Genomic DNA, 14,684 nt, shown 5'->3' with positions numbered 1-14,684 from the left:
TGCAACATCTGCATAATACAGGATTCAAGCCCTAATTTTTCTTAACCCTTTCCCTCCTAGGCTGCTCTCCCAGACTCCCAAGAGCCCTTTCGAGCTCAGTGGACCACACTGCCATCTTGTGGCCAATAAGTGAAGTTTCATAATTGTTTCTTCTGTAATGGCCCAAGGAATGCTGGCAAGTGTCTGCAGAGGGGGCTGCCAGAATATTCCAGAAGTGCCATCACGCCGGTTTTATGAGCAGCTTCCCTAAACCCTAAGTCCAACATTAGTTCTAACCCTGATTATTGCTTTGAGTTACCAATCTTAATATCCCACCCTCATTCTGAATAACTCTTATGACATAGCTCCAGTTATAGTTTAACTTTTTCTCCCTTAAAACTACCATCTAAAGAAAGAGGAACAGAAGGAGAGGAATGAAAGGAAATAATATTTGGCTTAAAATAGGAAGAAAACACAGACATTGAAGTATAAAGAGATTATTTAATCTGAATCACTAAAGATAAACAAATCGTCCTCCAAAAATGACAATGTTACCTCAAAAGTATAGATCAGCAAAAGATGAAGTCAAATATCTATTAATAAAAAGTAAAATTGAAATATATAAAACGAGACCTCTTACAAGGCAATAAGCAATGAATGGTGTAAGGAGCAGTACCTAATGCAGAAAATAAGGAGGGATATAACTAAGACTAGCAAAGGGGCTGCTACAGGAAATGATCACCCCTTGTACAATGCACATCCACTGATCTGAGCACCAAACAGGTAAGAGATGATTCTGGATGAGGCAGAGGAGCAGCGAGAGATGAGGACATGCTGGTGCAAAATAGTATCATAAGGAAGCAAATCATCCAGGAGACTGTGGATTAGATGACTTTGCTTTCTCCTGTCTCCTGTGACAGCTGAACTGGACCATTTTCCTCTCCAAGGATTTGTTCCTGCACCCTGAGATAGATGCCCCTGGGATTTGGTCCTCGTCAGATTCCCATGGATGAAATCCCACTCCTTCCTTGTTGATCACCATCTGAGGGAGAGGTCATCTCTCCCTCCCCTTCAATCCCACAGTATTGGGGAATGGCACAGACTTCTCAGTTGGCATCAACTTCTCTCATGTCATGCTCCCATGCCTCCTAACTGTGCCTTTTCATTTCCACTAGACTGAAAGTTAGATGTAGGCAATGAAACTTAACACCTTTATCATAGATACACAAGTAACTGCTTTCAAAATTATTGCTATTTCTTTCACTGCCTTGGGTTACAGCTGAACAGGAAAAAAAGGCACAATTTCTTAATGTGATTTAACCACAAAAACCTTCCCAAGTGCCAAAAACAATATAACTACGAAGGGATTGCTCTCCTCATTGATGAGATGGCAAAATAAAACAAAAACAAAGAAAATTTTGTCAAATACGTTAAAGGAGACCCAGAATCCCAGTCCCTCTTATGCAAACATCACTGTTTGGCCTCCCTCTACCTAAGAGACAGGCAGAGCCATTCCTGTGCCCTGCACCTGGCAGGAAAGCCCTGCTGGAGCCTGTGGGGAGCTGGCGAGGGTGAGCCTTGGTGATTCTGCCCCCAGAGCTGGGATTCTCAGGGAGCTCTGGATGACTTCCAGGGACTGAGATGGAGAGTGGCCACACTCTGTCTTGGAGAGGAGAATACTGAGGGTGTGATCCTTCTGACCTCTCAGCCTAAAGTAAAAGCAGAGTCATTCCTGACTGTTGTGGAGCTGCTTAGTTTCCAAAGCAAAATTGTCCTTTTTACAGGGTCTGTCATTGACACAGAAGAATAGTGGGGCTGTACGTGGTTCACAGCCTAGAGTTGCTGCTTGGCCATCTCTGTTCCCAATGACTCCAGCATATGAATACTCCATGCGAGGAAAGATAATTTGTAAATAATGAACTGGTTCAGTGATGCCTTTAGTTACGTTCAAAATAGTTGTCATGTTCTAGACTGTCATGCTTGCAGGAGACACAGAGCTACAGAGCAAGAGAATTTGGGAGCTGAATAGAAATGGGAGCAATGGAGGCCCTCTTAGATGATGGCTTCTAAGAACAAGAGTAGAGGAGACATAAATTCTGAGCCCTTTTGTCCCCCAAAGACATGGCATAACGGCACAACAGGGACATCAGAAAATAATCCAGTGATGTGCTGCTAAACTGTGTGTCTGTGAAGGTGGGGGCATGGCTGGTAGCATTTCCTAGTTCTGTTGTACCAATATACCCAATATGGCAGATTTCAGCCTCCTAGCATGGCTTCACTGAGCAGGGAGCTGGGAAAATTATGCCTATTTGATTCTTCTGAGTCATACAAGCCGGCTGCAGCATATCACTAGACTCAAGAGCAAAGCTTTCAAAGTTCTTCAATGCTTCCTACTCAACACACTAAAAATGAAGCCACAGCAACTATAGCACACCTCATTGTTTTCATGATAAGATCAGAGTGTGTGATCCTGGGTCTTGGAATGGACAAAGGGAGGTTTGTGCAGAGAAAGGATTTCTGAGTCCTCTGAAGCTGCCGAGATCACACAGCAAAGAGTTATGCTGGTTGGTTGGGGAGCCGCTAGCCTTTGACTGGGTGTAATTGTAGTGAAAGTTTTCTCCTGCTTAACTTAAGACAACAGAATGATTTCATTAGAACAGAAACCGCATTCCTTCCTATTTGTTCATTAGTACCATCTACCCTTTGCTCCTTTTGCATGTTCATTCTCAGTATAAATTGGAAGCCCTGCTCGTTTTTGCTACATGTTCTTGCAGCGCCGTTGACAACTGTGGACTGTTTTCTCTTCAGCCTCAGTGTCACAGCTTGTCCACTGTTAGGACCAGGTATCTCAGGAGTCACATGGAGGAAAGTGGCAGCAGTTAGACAAAAGGTCTAGGAAGACAGGGAATTCCCATCTGTGCCCTGGACTTACTCAGTCCCAGGAGACACAGGGCACCTGAGCAAGGAGCGATTTGATGACGACACAAGAAAAAATGGGTCCAGAGCAACTCCCCACCAGTGACCATCATTCTCTGGAGAAAGAAATTTGGTGTCTGTACCACCACAATTTCTGCTCTGTGAATTTGGAAGGACTATGATGCCCTTCCTACCTATGAAAGATTCAGGGCACCTCTATCATGGTTGCATCTGGGACACTGAGTCCCAGACTTGGAGAAGTGGTCTGTCGCCAAGGACTCCCAGAAAGCCATGATCCATAATCACATCAGCTCTGACCAGTGCATTCGCTTTCACAGATACATACTGCAGCAGCACCCACAGAAAGGTGGAAGATTCTATTGCAATATAATCATTGTATTTCTATTTACAACAAGTACTATACAATACTATATATTATGAAAAATAAAATAAAAAGGAATAGATTCAATATTATAAATAAAACACTGCTTGAGTTAAAGGCCTCAGGAAAATTATTTCAAATCAAATGAGTTGGACAACAATGAAAACACTCAAGAGTCTAAAAATCAGATTTCCTGAGGGAATCGATGTGAACAGGCATCCGTGGTGAATGCATGCTTGTATCAGGACAGTAGCAATGGCAAATGGAAATAAAATAAAGGATACAAGTGGCTTAAAGTAGGCAGAAGAAATGAAGTCTTATTGTTACCATGATTGTATTTATCAAGTAAGGACCACAAAAGTTGCAAAGACCTTTACTTCAAACAGGAAGAGAAGTTTGATATTTTGTTGCAGAAATTTCCAAGGTGACAGGAATAGAAGAGGCTTCAGAAGAAAGATGTTCCTGGGGATATAGCCTCAGACCTTCCAGATGCACCAACATATGCAGGAGAAGAGGGATGTGTCCTTCCCAAGACAACCTCACGTATGTGGGCAACACAGCAGCCTCCAAGACCTCTAGAAGATGCACGTCTGCCATGAAGGCCAAGGCTAAGACACCCTCTCCTTGCTTGAAGCAGTGAGCTGGCTCCGAGGATTCCTAGAGTGCAGTGGGCCGTGATTGTTTTCACCACCTACATTTGCAGTCACTGTGTTTCAGGAATGAATCTGTGGTCTCTTTCCACCCAAAGGACAGCCGATGTCCTAATCTACTTCTTTCCCATGAAAAGTGATGAGCAAAGAGAGGCCTCTATTAAGGGTCTCTGGGAGCTGCAAGGAGAGAGAAGGATGAGGTTTGTGAACAGGAAGGAGGCGACCGTACCACACTGTGGCTAAGCTTCTGGCACAGAGATACACAGCCGAGTCCCTCTGCTCTGTGCGCTGGATCTTCAGAGTGGAGAAAGATCCTCAGACCTCTCTTCGGAGAATCGATCACTGGGCAGCCCTGATTTATCTTGTTAAGCTTCATACTGGAAGTAAGTCAGAAACTCTTGGCCCTGCCCCAGGGTCTGTCAGTACCAATAAAGGGTTACATGACCCGAAACTGGATCACACCTGAGAGCTACATCCTGTCCCCTCTTTGTGACTTCGTACCCTGGGGACTGGGAGACTCCAGCACCTGTGTGATCTGTGGAAATGGAATTTGGCAACAGAATAAGGAAAACATTTGTAGTCATTGCGCACACACACACACACAAACACACACACACCTACACACAGAGAAAAAATAAAACTACTTTGCGTTCTGAGGACTCACCTGTCCCTAGGAAACCCAGGACCACCCAGCATAGGAGCCTGGTGCCCATGGCAGGGTCAGGCCAGGATGGGGGCTTTACCAGATCAGTGTCACTGTGAGCAGGAGCAGAGGATGAGGGACGTCCTTCTCTCCACAAGACAGTTCCCACAGTGACATCACTTCCTCTCTCAATCCCCAGGATGTCAGGGTCACAGTATTTATATTAAAACACACTTTAAATATTTATAAGCTCCTTTTTAACAACATCAATGCCTGGCTCATTGCTTTGGGCTCCCATGCTGTCTGGAGCCAGAGGCATCACACTGCATCTCTGAATTCATCTTCTTATCCTACAGCCACACCTGTGTCTGCTGGGCATGTCCTGTAGGATGTGCCAACAGCATCCCCAAAACAAGGCACCAAGGCATTAGCTCATTGTCTTTCCTGCAATTCAGGGTCCCCTCTGCAATCCACATTCATGCCCCAGCCTCCTCCATTCCCTCAGTCACACGTGCCCAACTGGGCAGCCCCATCACATGGGTTCCCTCATGAACTGCCCTCATGCCTTTCTTCTGGGATCATTTCCCACCTTTCTTAACTGTAATTCAGAAAAGAGACCTTGGTAGCAAACTCAGAGCAGTGATTTTTCATATTCCCCTTCTAAAAGTTTTTTGTTTTTTAAATCAATCTCACCTTAAATGAAGGAGAATGATAATTGAGCTAATGGTTATTTTTAACCACTATCTTGACTTACTGTTGTTCTCCATCTATTCCTAAGGGAGGTATTTCTCTTTTCTTTCTGATGGCTTTCAAAATCTTCTCTTTGTCCATCATGTTCTACAATTTGCTTATGACTTGACTGTCTTATTTGAGATTCATTTTGATTCTGGAAACTCTGAATTTAGGTCCTTAAACACCTCTAAAAACTTCTCAGCTAACATCTCATAAACATCACCTCATAACATTCTACCTATTTTATCTGTCTGAAAATTCAATCATATGCAACAAAAAATGGGAAATTATGAAAAATATGCATATTCTAATATATGGGAAATATCCATTTTTTTCTTCCTTGTTCTTTAACTTCTTTCATATTTCACTTTTTATTTTCTGAGCTGCATTCTAGATCACTCCTGCAGATCCATCTTTGACATCACTAAAAACCTCTGTAGCAGGAGCTAATCAACTGTTTGACTTTCCATTTTGTTTTCAGTGATTGTATGAGGGATTCCTAGATATATTTTTTGACAATTGTTATGAAAGTTGATGGTTTCGGACATTCTCTTTTTCCTTGTTTCAGTTCCCCCTCATGTTCGTTTAAATGTAGCTCTCTAAACTTTCATATCTAATAATGCCAAAATTTTGAGTCTTCAGGTTTGCACTTCAAACATTTGTTGCTTGTGCTCATGTTTCCTCATAGCTATCTCCTAATATTCTTCATACTGAGAATCCATTTGTTCGATGGTAGTCTGTGACATTCCAGTGAGGCCCAGACTGAGAGTGAATAACACTAAGAGTCAGTCATTTTTACAGCCATCTCCAGTCTAACTTCCAAATGTATGGGGCCAATAACTGTCTGCTGCACTCTAGGCTGCCAAATACACACACGACAAAGGTTGGTAGGGTCAAAAATGCTCTCAGGACACTCCCAAGGAAAAATTCAGAATAGAATTCAAATTTTCTAATTATTTTTAAGAAAACTCTTTCATAAATAAATGCCATTAAGCCATGTAGTCATCATGACATTTTCTTCCAAGGGGAAATTACACATATATATTTATAGATAGATATATACTCATACATATATAGACCCTCTGGGTGGAGGGAGACTTCAGACACAGTATTAAAGAAAAGTTAGTCACCAGCGTCTGAAACATCCACACACAAATTGTGTTCACATTCACCTGGGCAGCACAGGTGTCCCCCAGAGAGGAGTCGACGGACCGTGGCAGGTTGAGGCAGTTGTGTGATCTGATGCCTTAATCTGGGAGAATCTATCCTGTGCTGGATTGTGTTAAGTCAACTTTGCAAAGGTATGAGTCTGCCTTCCCAGAATGCCATTTCTCTTATTATTCTGGGTTAGAGATGGTCAAGAATACTTTTGGTAAAATTTAGAAGACAGATATAAAACAGTCACTATAACAATTTGCAGGTCATTGTAGTCAGACAGTGAGAGTCAGTGGCCAGCAAATACAGAGGCAACAAACAGACCTAGGAAGACCTGTTCCTTCTGCACCCTGTGTCCAGTTCATCTTCCCAAATGCTGGCAAACAGCGGCCAGGCTGCCCACAGTGTTTGGCGGTGCACCTGCAGGGGTGTCTCCCATAGACAGGGAACAGCTTCCCCAGAAGCAGGTTTCGTTAGCCTTTGCCTGTGCTCCCACTGCATGGCCTGGCATGCTCTGAACCTTTCATGTTCCTGCCCCTCTAGCCTGTCCTGCCAGAGCTTCAGGAGCCCTGACTACTGACTGGCTCCCTCACCTTCTGACTTCTCTCCTCCAGACCTTGTCTTCCTCAGCTCCTCCCACACATGCATGAAGTCTAATTCTGATCATAAATCTGTTACACTCGCAAACTTGTAGTGGCCCTGTTCTATTGATGCAAACCTAATGGAGATTTTCTTACCAGAAGTGGTTTCAAGGAACAACCTTTAAGGATGGAATTCTAGAAGTGGATCTCTGATCTGTCTCGAGTTATTGTGGGGAAAGACCCTGAAGGAGAGCACAGCAACCTGGAGGAGATCAGGTGCTGCAGCCACAAGAGGAAGCCTTGAGCCAGGTGTGGATGCCATGATAGTGATTCCCCATCAATTTCCAAGACCGACCTGAGCCCAGCAATCAAGGGGATGGGCTTCTTGTACTTAATGCTAGATCTCTGCCAGGATACAGTAGATGTAGTGTGTTCCTACTATTGGTTCATCCACCCAACTAATCGCTCATTCAGCCTCTCATTCACTCATCCATTCTCTGTGAAATGCGTCTCCCCACACGCCAGGCACCGATGTTGTTAATGCAGCAGGCACAGCCTTAGCTCTCATGGGCTTAAAAATTGAGTGGAGAGGCCGGGTGCGGTGACTCACGCCTGTAATCCCAGCACTTTGGGAGACCGAGGCAGGCGGTTCATGAGATCAGGAGATTGAGACCATTGTGGCCAACATGGTGAAACCCCATCTGTACTAAAAATACAAAAAAGAATTAGCTGAGCATGGTGGCACGTGCCTGTAATCCCAGCTACTCAGGAGGCTGAGGCAGGAAAATCGCTTGAATCAGTCAGAGGTTGCAGTAAGCAGAGATCATGCCACTGCACTCTAGCCTGGTGACAGAGTGAGACTCTGTCTCAAAAAAAAAAAAAAAAAAAAAAATTGGGTGGAACACAAAAATAACCAGACAAGTATCTGAGAAAGTCTAACTGTCCTTAGGGTTACTAACAGACATATGATTCTATGAGAGTTTATGAGAGGAAAATTGATCTCAGCTGGGCGGTGAGGGATTGCTTCCTGCAGGAGGGCTGATCATGCTGAGATCTGAAGCACAGGTAGGAGCTGGCCACTGGAGAAAGGAAGCCTCCATCCCAGGGCAGAGGAAATTGCCTTTGAAGTCTCTGTGATGGGAAGGAAGGCGTCTCAGAAGAGGTGCTACCCCCATGGCTGCAGTAGAGAGGGGTGGGGAGGTGGGGGATGGAAGGTGACTGCCCAGATGGGAAAGATAGGCCACAGAACAGACCACGTGAGGGTGAGGGGTGGGGAAAACTCTAGATAGAGGAAGCAACATGCTCACCAGGGAGAGACAAGAGCCTAGATGGATCTGAATCACAAATTCTGTTTCATCCTGGGGGCCTCGGAGTCAGGATGATGAGTAGAAAAGTAGGAACTGGGGAATCCCTGGCCCCACCCCAAAAGGAGAGCTTAGAGGATAGACGAGAGAGAGCAACAAAGGAGACATCTGAGGACCTGGGACCAGTCCAGGCCTGGCTGAGATGCCTGCAGGAGCACCTGGCACAGACCGAGGCTCATACTGTCCAGGCCACTTAGGGCCACTCGGGGTTCCAAGGTCTCCATTGCAGAAAACTCTGCCCAGGTCATCCCTGAGTCTTGGGTGGGGGAGGAGGGCAGAGCCTCCCTGCCTTTATGTGCAGAGAGGAGACAGCCTTGCAGCGCTGTGGAGTAACTGCTGGCACAGAAGTACACAGATGTCTGGGAGGGAGCAGCCGACTCCAGCCTGAGCGGGAAATCCTCTGTGGTTGATCTGGAGACACTGTAGCCATCGGGGACTTCTCCTTTATCAGTAGTACCAGCAGCAACTAAGTAATAAATCAGCTTCAGCCCCATGCCTGGGTCTCGTCGATACCAGTACATGTAGTTATGGTTCATATCCTGGGCACACTGCAGTGTCATGCTCTGTCCTGTCTTCAGGATGCGGAATTTTGGGGTCTGAGTGACACCAGCATTCACTGGACCTGCAGAGAAGGAAACAGCTGATGCTGCAGCCCCAATGGAAAGGGGCTGGGCCTTGAAATCTATGCAAGGGGCCCTGCCCAGGACCCACCTGCCCACAGGAGAGAAAAGGCTGCACAACACAGGTGGCTGATGCTCATGGCAGGTGCTCCAGGAGGGAGGGGTCTTCTGGGTCTGTGCATTGATGAAAGGGGAACAGGACTCTCAAGGGCGTCATTCTGAGACCTCATTCTCCCTGCCTGGGCCCCAGAGCCTTCCTGTCAGGAGAGGCCACGCCTCTTCCCCAGATGGTTCAATCCAAAATAAATGTGCCAGAGAACAGCTGAGAATGAGAAGAGCACATTTTCTAAATTGAAACAAGTCTACAAGATTTTCATAACCTTTTGTAAACTGTAAAACTGTAAATTTTATTTTTTCAATGATATAATTAATAGTCTGGTGTTAGTTATCTACATAGTGCTGTAGTCTAGAGTCTTAGGGAAATGCCTCATGTCTTCCTGGTGTTTTTGACTACTGTGTCCCAAATACTCCTTCAAGTATCCTTTTCTAATTTGCTTAATTGACGATAATCCTGTTTAAAATCCTTTGTCTATATTGGTTTTCTCTGTTATTACCTTTCCAAATCCCAGGGGTAGGCTCATCAACATTGGAGGAATCATTTTGCTCTGTTTCTTGCCAATTCACTGATAGATGGGACTCCTGACAAGCCTAGCTGAGCACCTTCATCTTCTCCCAGGGCTCTTGCTTTCTGTGCCTGGGGTGAGACCACAGCAGGCAGAACCACCTCACGCTGCTGACTGCCCTCTCTGTGTGGATGATGGTGGCTGCCCAGCACTGCCCATGATCTGTGGACACAAACGCGGCCTGATGCATGATTAGGCCACAGCTCCTCACAGAGCTCCCTGGCCTAGTATATCCATATCAGTGTCTCTGCTACATCTTGTGATGGGAATAATTTTCTCAAAACTCAGGTCTTCTGGTTGTAGGCCACTAACCACTTACACACTCTAGTATCTCCCCACTGCCAACACAATGATGCTTGTACCTGCAGTGCGGTAGGGTACACAGACTCTCTTAACCCTGGTGTCCAATCTGAAGACAGCCCCAGATGGTTCTAGACTTCCCCTCTGTCAAACTCCAGTGACCCCTCTATCAATTCCACATGGAAGCAGGCTGACTGTCCTTCATCTGGCTCCACCATTTATTAGCTCTGAGACCATGGGCAAGGCCATTCATTAACTTTCCTGGATTCTAACCTCATCTAGACTCATCTATAAAACAAGACTAACATTCTTCTCAATGCTTTATCAGGATGAACTGAGATACTGTGTAGTCTCTGTTAGGTTTGATAAATGTCTATCCTTTTATCACCACCCCTCTCCCCCCCCATCTCCTCATGCAGGAGAAACCAATGGAGCTCTCACACCTGCCAGGACTATGAGTGATGGAAAAGCTGGAATCATCAACTGAGTGCTGGGGTGAGAGGAACTCGGAAGCACAAAGATCCCATTCAGTCACTTTAGAAAAGATCTGGCAGAATTTAGGAATCAGAAAATAGAGCACGAATATACCTGTCTACCCTCATTATGCAATATGAAGCAGCTAATAAGAGCAAGTTAGATCTATATCAACCAATCTGGAACAATAAAGACCAGGGTATATTAACAGAAAAGAGTAGGCATGTGGCAGGTAAAGTGTACAGGTGAACCCGTTTTCTGTAGGTGAACTTGGGTAGAAAGGTATACATGAACACAGAAAAGAGGGGTGAAAAGAAGCACACCAGAGCGTTAATATTGGTTATGAGTGGAAGATGGGATTGGATTCCAGAGCATTATTCACATTTTCTTTATATATTATTTAATTTGTTTATTAAAAGTTCTTAACCACATGCAAGCTTTAAGTTTACACTTTTCATCAGGCATCAGAATTTGTAGTGTCTACATGGGCAAAGTACAGAAAGCTTCTGTTTATGGAACCCCCTATAATGGCCCATTTTTTTTAAATAAACTGAGGAGAAAGTGTGCTCCGTAAAAGCACACGAGCTCCTGGTGAACACAAACAGTCTCTGACTGCTGAGAAGGGTGAGCATCGAAATCGATACATTTGATGGTGAGGTCAGTTTGTGCTGATTATGAACTAATAAGGCCTCTGCCTCTGAAAGCCTGGTCACCATGGGGAAGCAGAGGATCTCACCCCTTGTTCTAGAATAGGCTTTGAATAACCCCCTGATTGGAAAAGGAAGAGAAATGAGCACCCTCTAGTGCCTGCATTTCCAAACTCAGTGAGAGCTCGTTGCCAGTTTTACATTGTTCAAGCTTTAGAAATGCTCTTGTTTCTGACCCAAGTAGCAGTATTATTACGATGTCGATTGTAATGATATTCCAGCACTTATCAACATCACACAGCTTTCTCAAATACAGCTTTAGCGAGTGGGTGGAAGAAAATGCTGTCCCTAGGGAAGATGTTCTAACTTTGGTCTGCTTAAGGTTCAATTATTTAAAATAGCTAGTCTATTTTTGGTCTTTATTGCCTAAAGAGATAAAACTGCATTTGTCTTTAAAGCATAGATGCAAATCATTTCGGCAAAATCGGGGCTTCGGTCTATCTGTGGGCCATCCTTGGTGATTGTATATTTGATTATTTCCACCCAGAATGGCTCTCATAATTCTTCAGGGACTAACACATAACGCTGCTCTATATGTGGAGCCTCTGCCTCACAATCAGCCTTTCCTACCTGGCAAAGGAGGGGAATAAGCAAAGGTCTCTGCTTAGTGCCCTGAACCAAAATCAGGTGTGGGCTGGAGGAAGCTGGTGACCATGAACTCTGTGTCTCTGGCATTGCCCGCCAATTCATGGAAATGGACACTAATGATATAGTTCAGTGTAGCAGGCACCATGGCCTCAAAGCCACCCAAAGAATGGAGAAGCCATTTGTTTTTTTCTCCATGACCTTTGTTTTTTTTTCTAGAAAGAGTCTTGCTCTCTCGCCCAGGCTGGAGTACACTGGTGGGATCTCAGCTCACTGCGAGCTCCACCTCCCCGGTTCACGCCATTCTCCGGCCTCAGTCTACTGAGTAGCTGGGACTATAGGCGCCTGCCACCACGCCTGGTTAATTTTGATTTTGTAATTTTAGTAGAGATGGGGTTTCACATGTTAGCCAAGCTGGTCTTGATCTCCTGACCTCATCATCTGCCCGCCTTGACCTCCCACAGTGCTGGTATTACAAGCATGAGCCACTGCACCCAGCCTCCATCACCTTTTAATGTCAGTGTTTAATGCTATATTTCAAACCACTCTGCCAATGATTAGGTGCCATGTGTCTGTGAGACTTCCAAATCCAGGACACCCGTGAGGGAAGGAGATTGAAGGAGGAGACAAGCCAGGAAGGCGATGGGCAGGTAGGAAGTTCAGTCCTGCAGAAAGGCTTGGATCCAGTTACTCATCCATGCCAGGGATTTCTCATCTGTTTCCAGGACTCATTAGATCCTAGGATATGAAAGGATAGAGGTTCCCATTCAATGCATCCAGACTTCTGAAACACTCTAAGTGGGAACCCAGAGGGTCTTTCACTATCCATCCTTTATTCTTTCAAGATTGGCCACTGACACCTGGAACTGCTGTTGGTACTGACAATAAAATCAGGAACAAAACATCCACAATTTCTAAGATGATGCGTTTTACAGTCCAGAGCGCAAGAGAAGAGTCCATTAGTTACCCAAAGTCATGGAAAATGACAATGGTGTTAAATCTATGAATAGTAATGCACATTATAAGCTGTGAGGATTTATATTAAGGAGGTACAGCCTAGAAAAACTATTGAAGGAGTGTCTCCCTAAAGATGATGGTAGTTAAACTGAGATTGGAGAAAGAACAAAAAAGAAGAGACTTGTGTTGACCCAGAGGATACAGCGTGGAGTGGAAAGGCTTTTGGTGAGAGGAGCATGACACGTGAGGAATGGCCTGAACTGAGGCGTCTGTGGTTGACGTGGAGGTGAGGGTGCAGAGGAAGGGAGAGGGCAGCTGGGAGCAGACATCACGTGGAGGAGGCTGAGGACTCACATGAGCATGGTGTGGGGAAGATGGAGTTGTGAATGCTGACAGGGAAAAGAACATAGACCTGTGTTGTCAATGCTGTCTGCAAATATACAACTTCAAATGAACTTTCCTTTCTGAGAGCAACTGAATAAAAGGACTTCTGAGGCCAGAGCTGCAGGAGGGGCCTGGAAGAGAGGCTGCATCCACTCACATCATGGTAATGTGGGTTCCGTCATCCAGCTGAGACTGGCCTGGGAGAGAAACTCAGCACGGGGCAGAGTTTCCTATGCACAGGGCTGCTCAGAAATCTGAGGGCCCCAGCCTGGGCAGTGTTGGGGAGACTCCTATGGGACAACGTCTTCCACTGCCTGGATCACGGTCTCGTGAAGACAAGGCCATCTATATCTTCCACTGAGCATTGTGTGCAGAGGAAGGTGGCTGTGGGGTGACTGCTGGTGCAAGAGGGCACAGAGGTCTGGGAGAGGCTGTCTGACACCAAGGCCACATATTTAGCTTTGAAAGAAAGTTACAGACCCTCAGCAATTTCTCTATAGTGTGGGCTGGGACAGATCAGCTGTACACCAGCTTCGGCTCCTATTAACACCTACACATGTAGTCATGGATGGCAATCTCAGGCATCTCCATGTCACTTCACGTCCTGCCTTTGTTCTCTGGTATCTTGGGATCTGGTTATCCCAGCTTCTATGAAGTCTATGATAGGAGAAAGTTGAGTGCCCAAAGAGGGACCTCAATAATGTAGACCTGTGGTAAAGGCTTAGGCTAGGATGTGCTGAGCCAAGGAAAAGGCTTTACGGGACTCACCTGCCCCCAGGCGGTAAAAGGCCGCACCACTGAGGAGTCTGGTGGCCAAGGCAGGGTCAGGGAAAAGTCAGCGAATTGTGGGAGGCTTTTCAGCTTGTGCGTTGGGGACATAATTCCTGGATGTCAGTACAGTCACTGGTGATGCCACTGCCCCTGCCAGCTAGTGATTCTGCCCTCTGCCTGCTATTCCTCCCTCTGCCTGCTGCAACCTTCAACCTGAAGTCCAGTCATAAACATTTGCCCATGTTGTCTCTGCTCCTGTCTGTCTTTCTTCTACAAGACAACAGACAGACAAGGTTCATGATCATTTGCCTTCCACCTACCTCTCCAACGTCAGCACGAGGTGTCCACTTTAGGGCTCTTTTTGACAGATGATCGCTTCTTCGCTGAACATATGTGCTTCCCTCCCATTCCTAGGTCTCTATCTTATTTCTCACATGAGATATATTTCAGATACATTTATTCTTATTGTTGAAAATCCAAACTTAAATTTTAGTAGAATAAATTGAGAAAAATATCTTTAGACATTTTTATGAGAAAGCAGTTTTTGTCTACACACAAACAAAATTGTTTTTAGTTTTTGTGGCATTAAATTAAACTCTTGTGCATCAAAAAACACCATAAAAATGAAAATGTAGGCTGCAGACTCGGGAAAGACAAAGGGAATGCATATAAATGATTTTTTAAAAGTGTGAAATTTAACATTCCTCGAAGTTGCTAATGAAGAGGCCTTAGTAATGACCCATGAAGACATCTGAGCTTCTACTGCGGCCCTGCTGGTCACTAGAGGGCAGTGTGAGGGCT

General features: G+C 45.2%; 1 pseudogene and 1 gene segment (V, D, J or C); both read right to left on the bottom strand.

Annotated features, from left to right (window-relative positions):
• Positions 1-3,680: 3,680 nt before the first annotated feature.
• On the bottom strand, positions 3,681-4,722 carry LOC129060502 (T cell receptor beta variable 7-6-like; annotated as a pseudogene).
• Positions 4,723-8,473: 3,751 nt separating this feature from the next.
• On the bottom strand, positions 8,474-9,204 carry LOC129060739 (T cell receptor beta variable 6-6-like). The segment is given in 2 exon segments: positions 8,474-9,024; positions 9,114-9,204. Coding segments are annotated over 2 exon segments (642 nt in total).
• Positions 9,205-14,684: the final 5,480 nt, after the last annotated feature.

The sequence above is a fragment of the Pongo abelii genome, chromosome 6 (assembly GCF_028885655.2).
Source record: "Pongo abelii isolate AG06213 chromosome 6, NHGRI_mPonAbe1-v2.0_pri, whole genome shotgun sequence".
NCBI classification, from domain to species: domain Eukaryota; kingdom Metazoa; phylum Chordata; class Mammalia; order Primates; family Hominidae; genus Pongo; species Pongo abelii.
The sequence above is the reverse complement of the archived record's forward strand: the minus strand, read 5'-3'. Positions and strand labels throughout refer to the sequence as shown.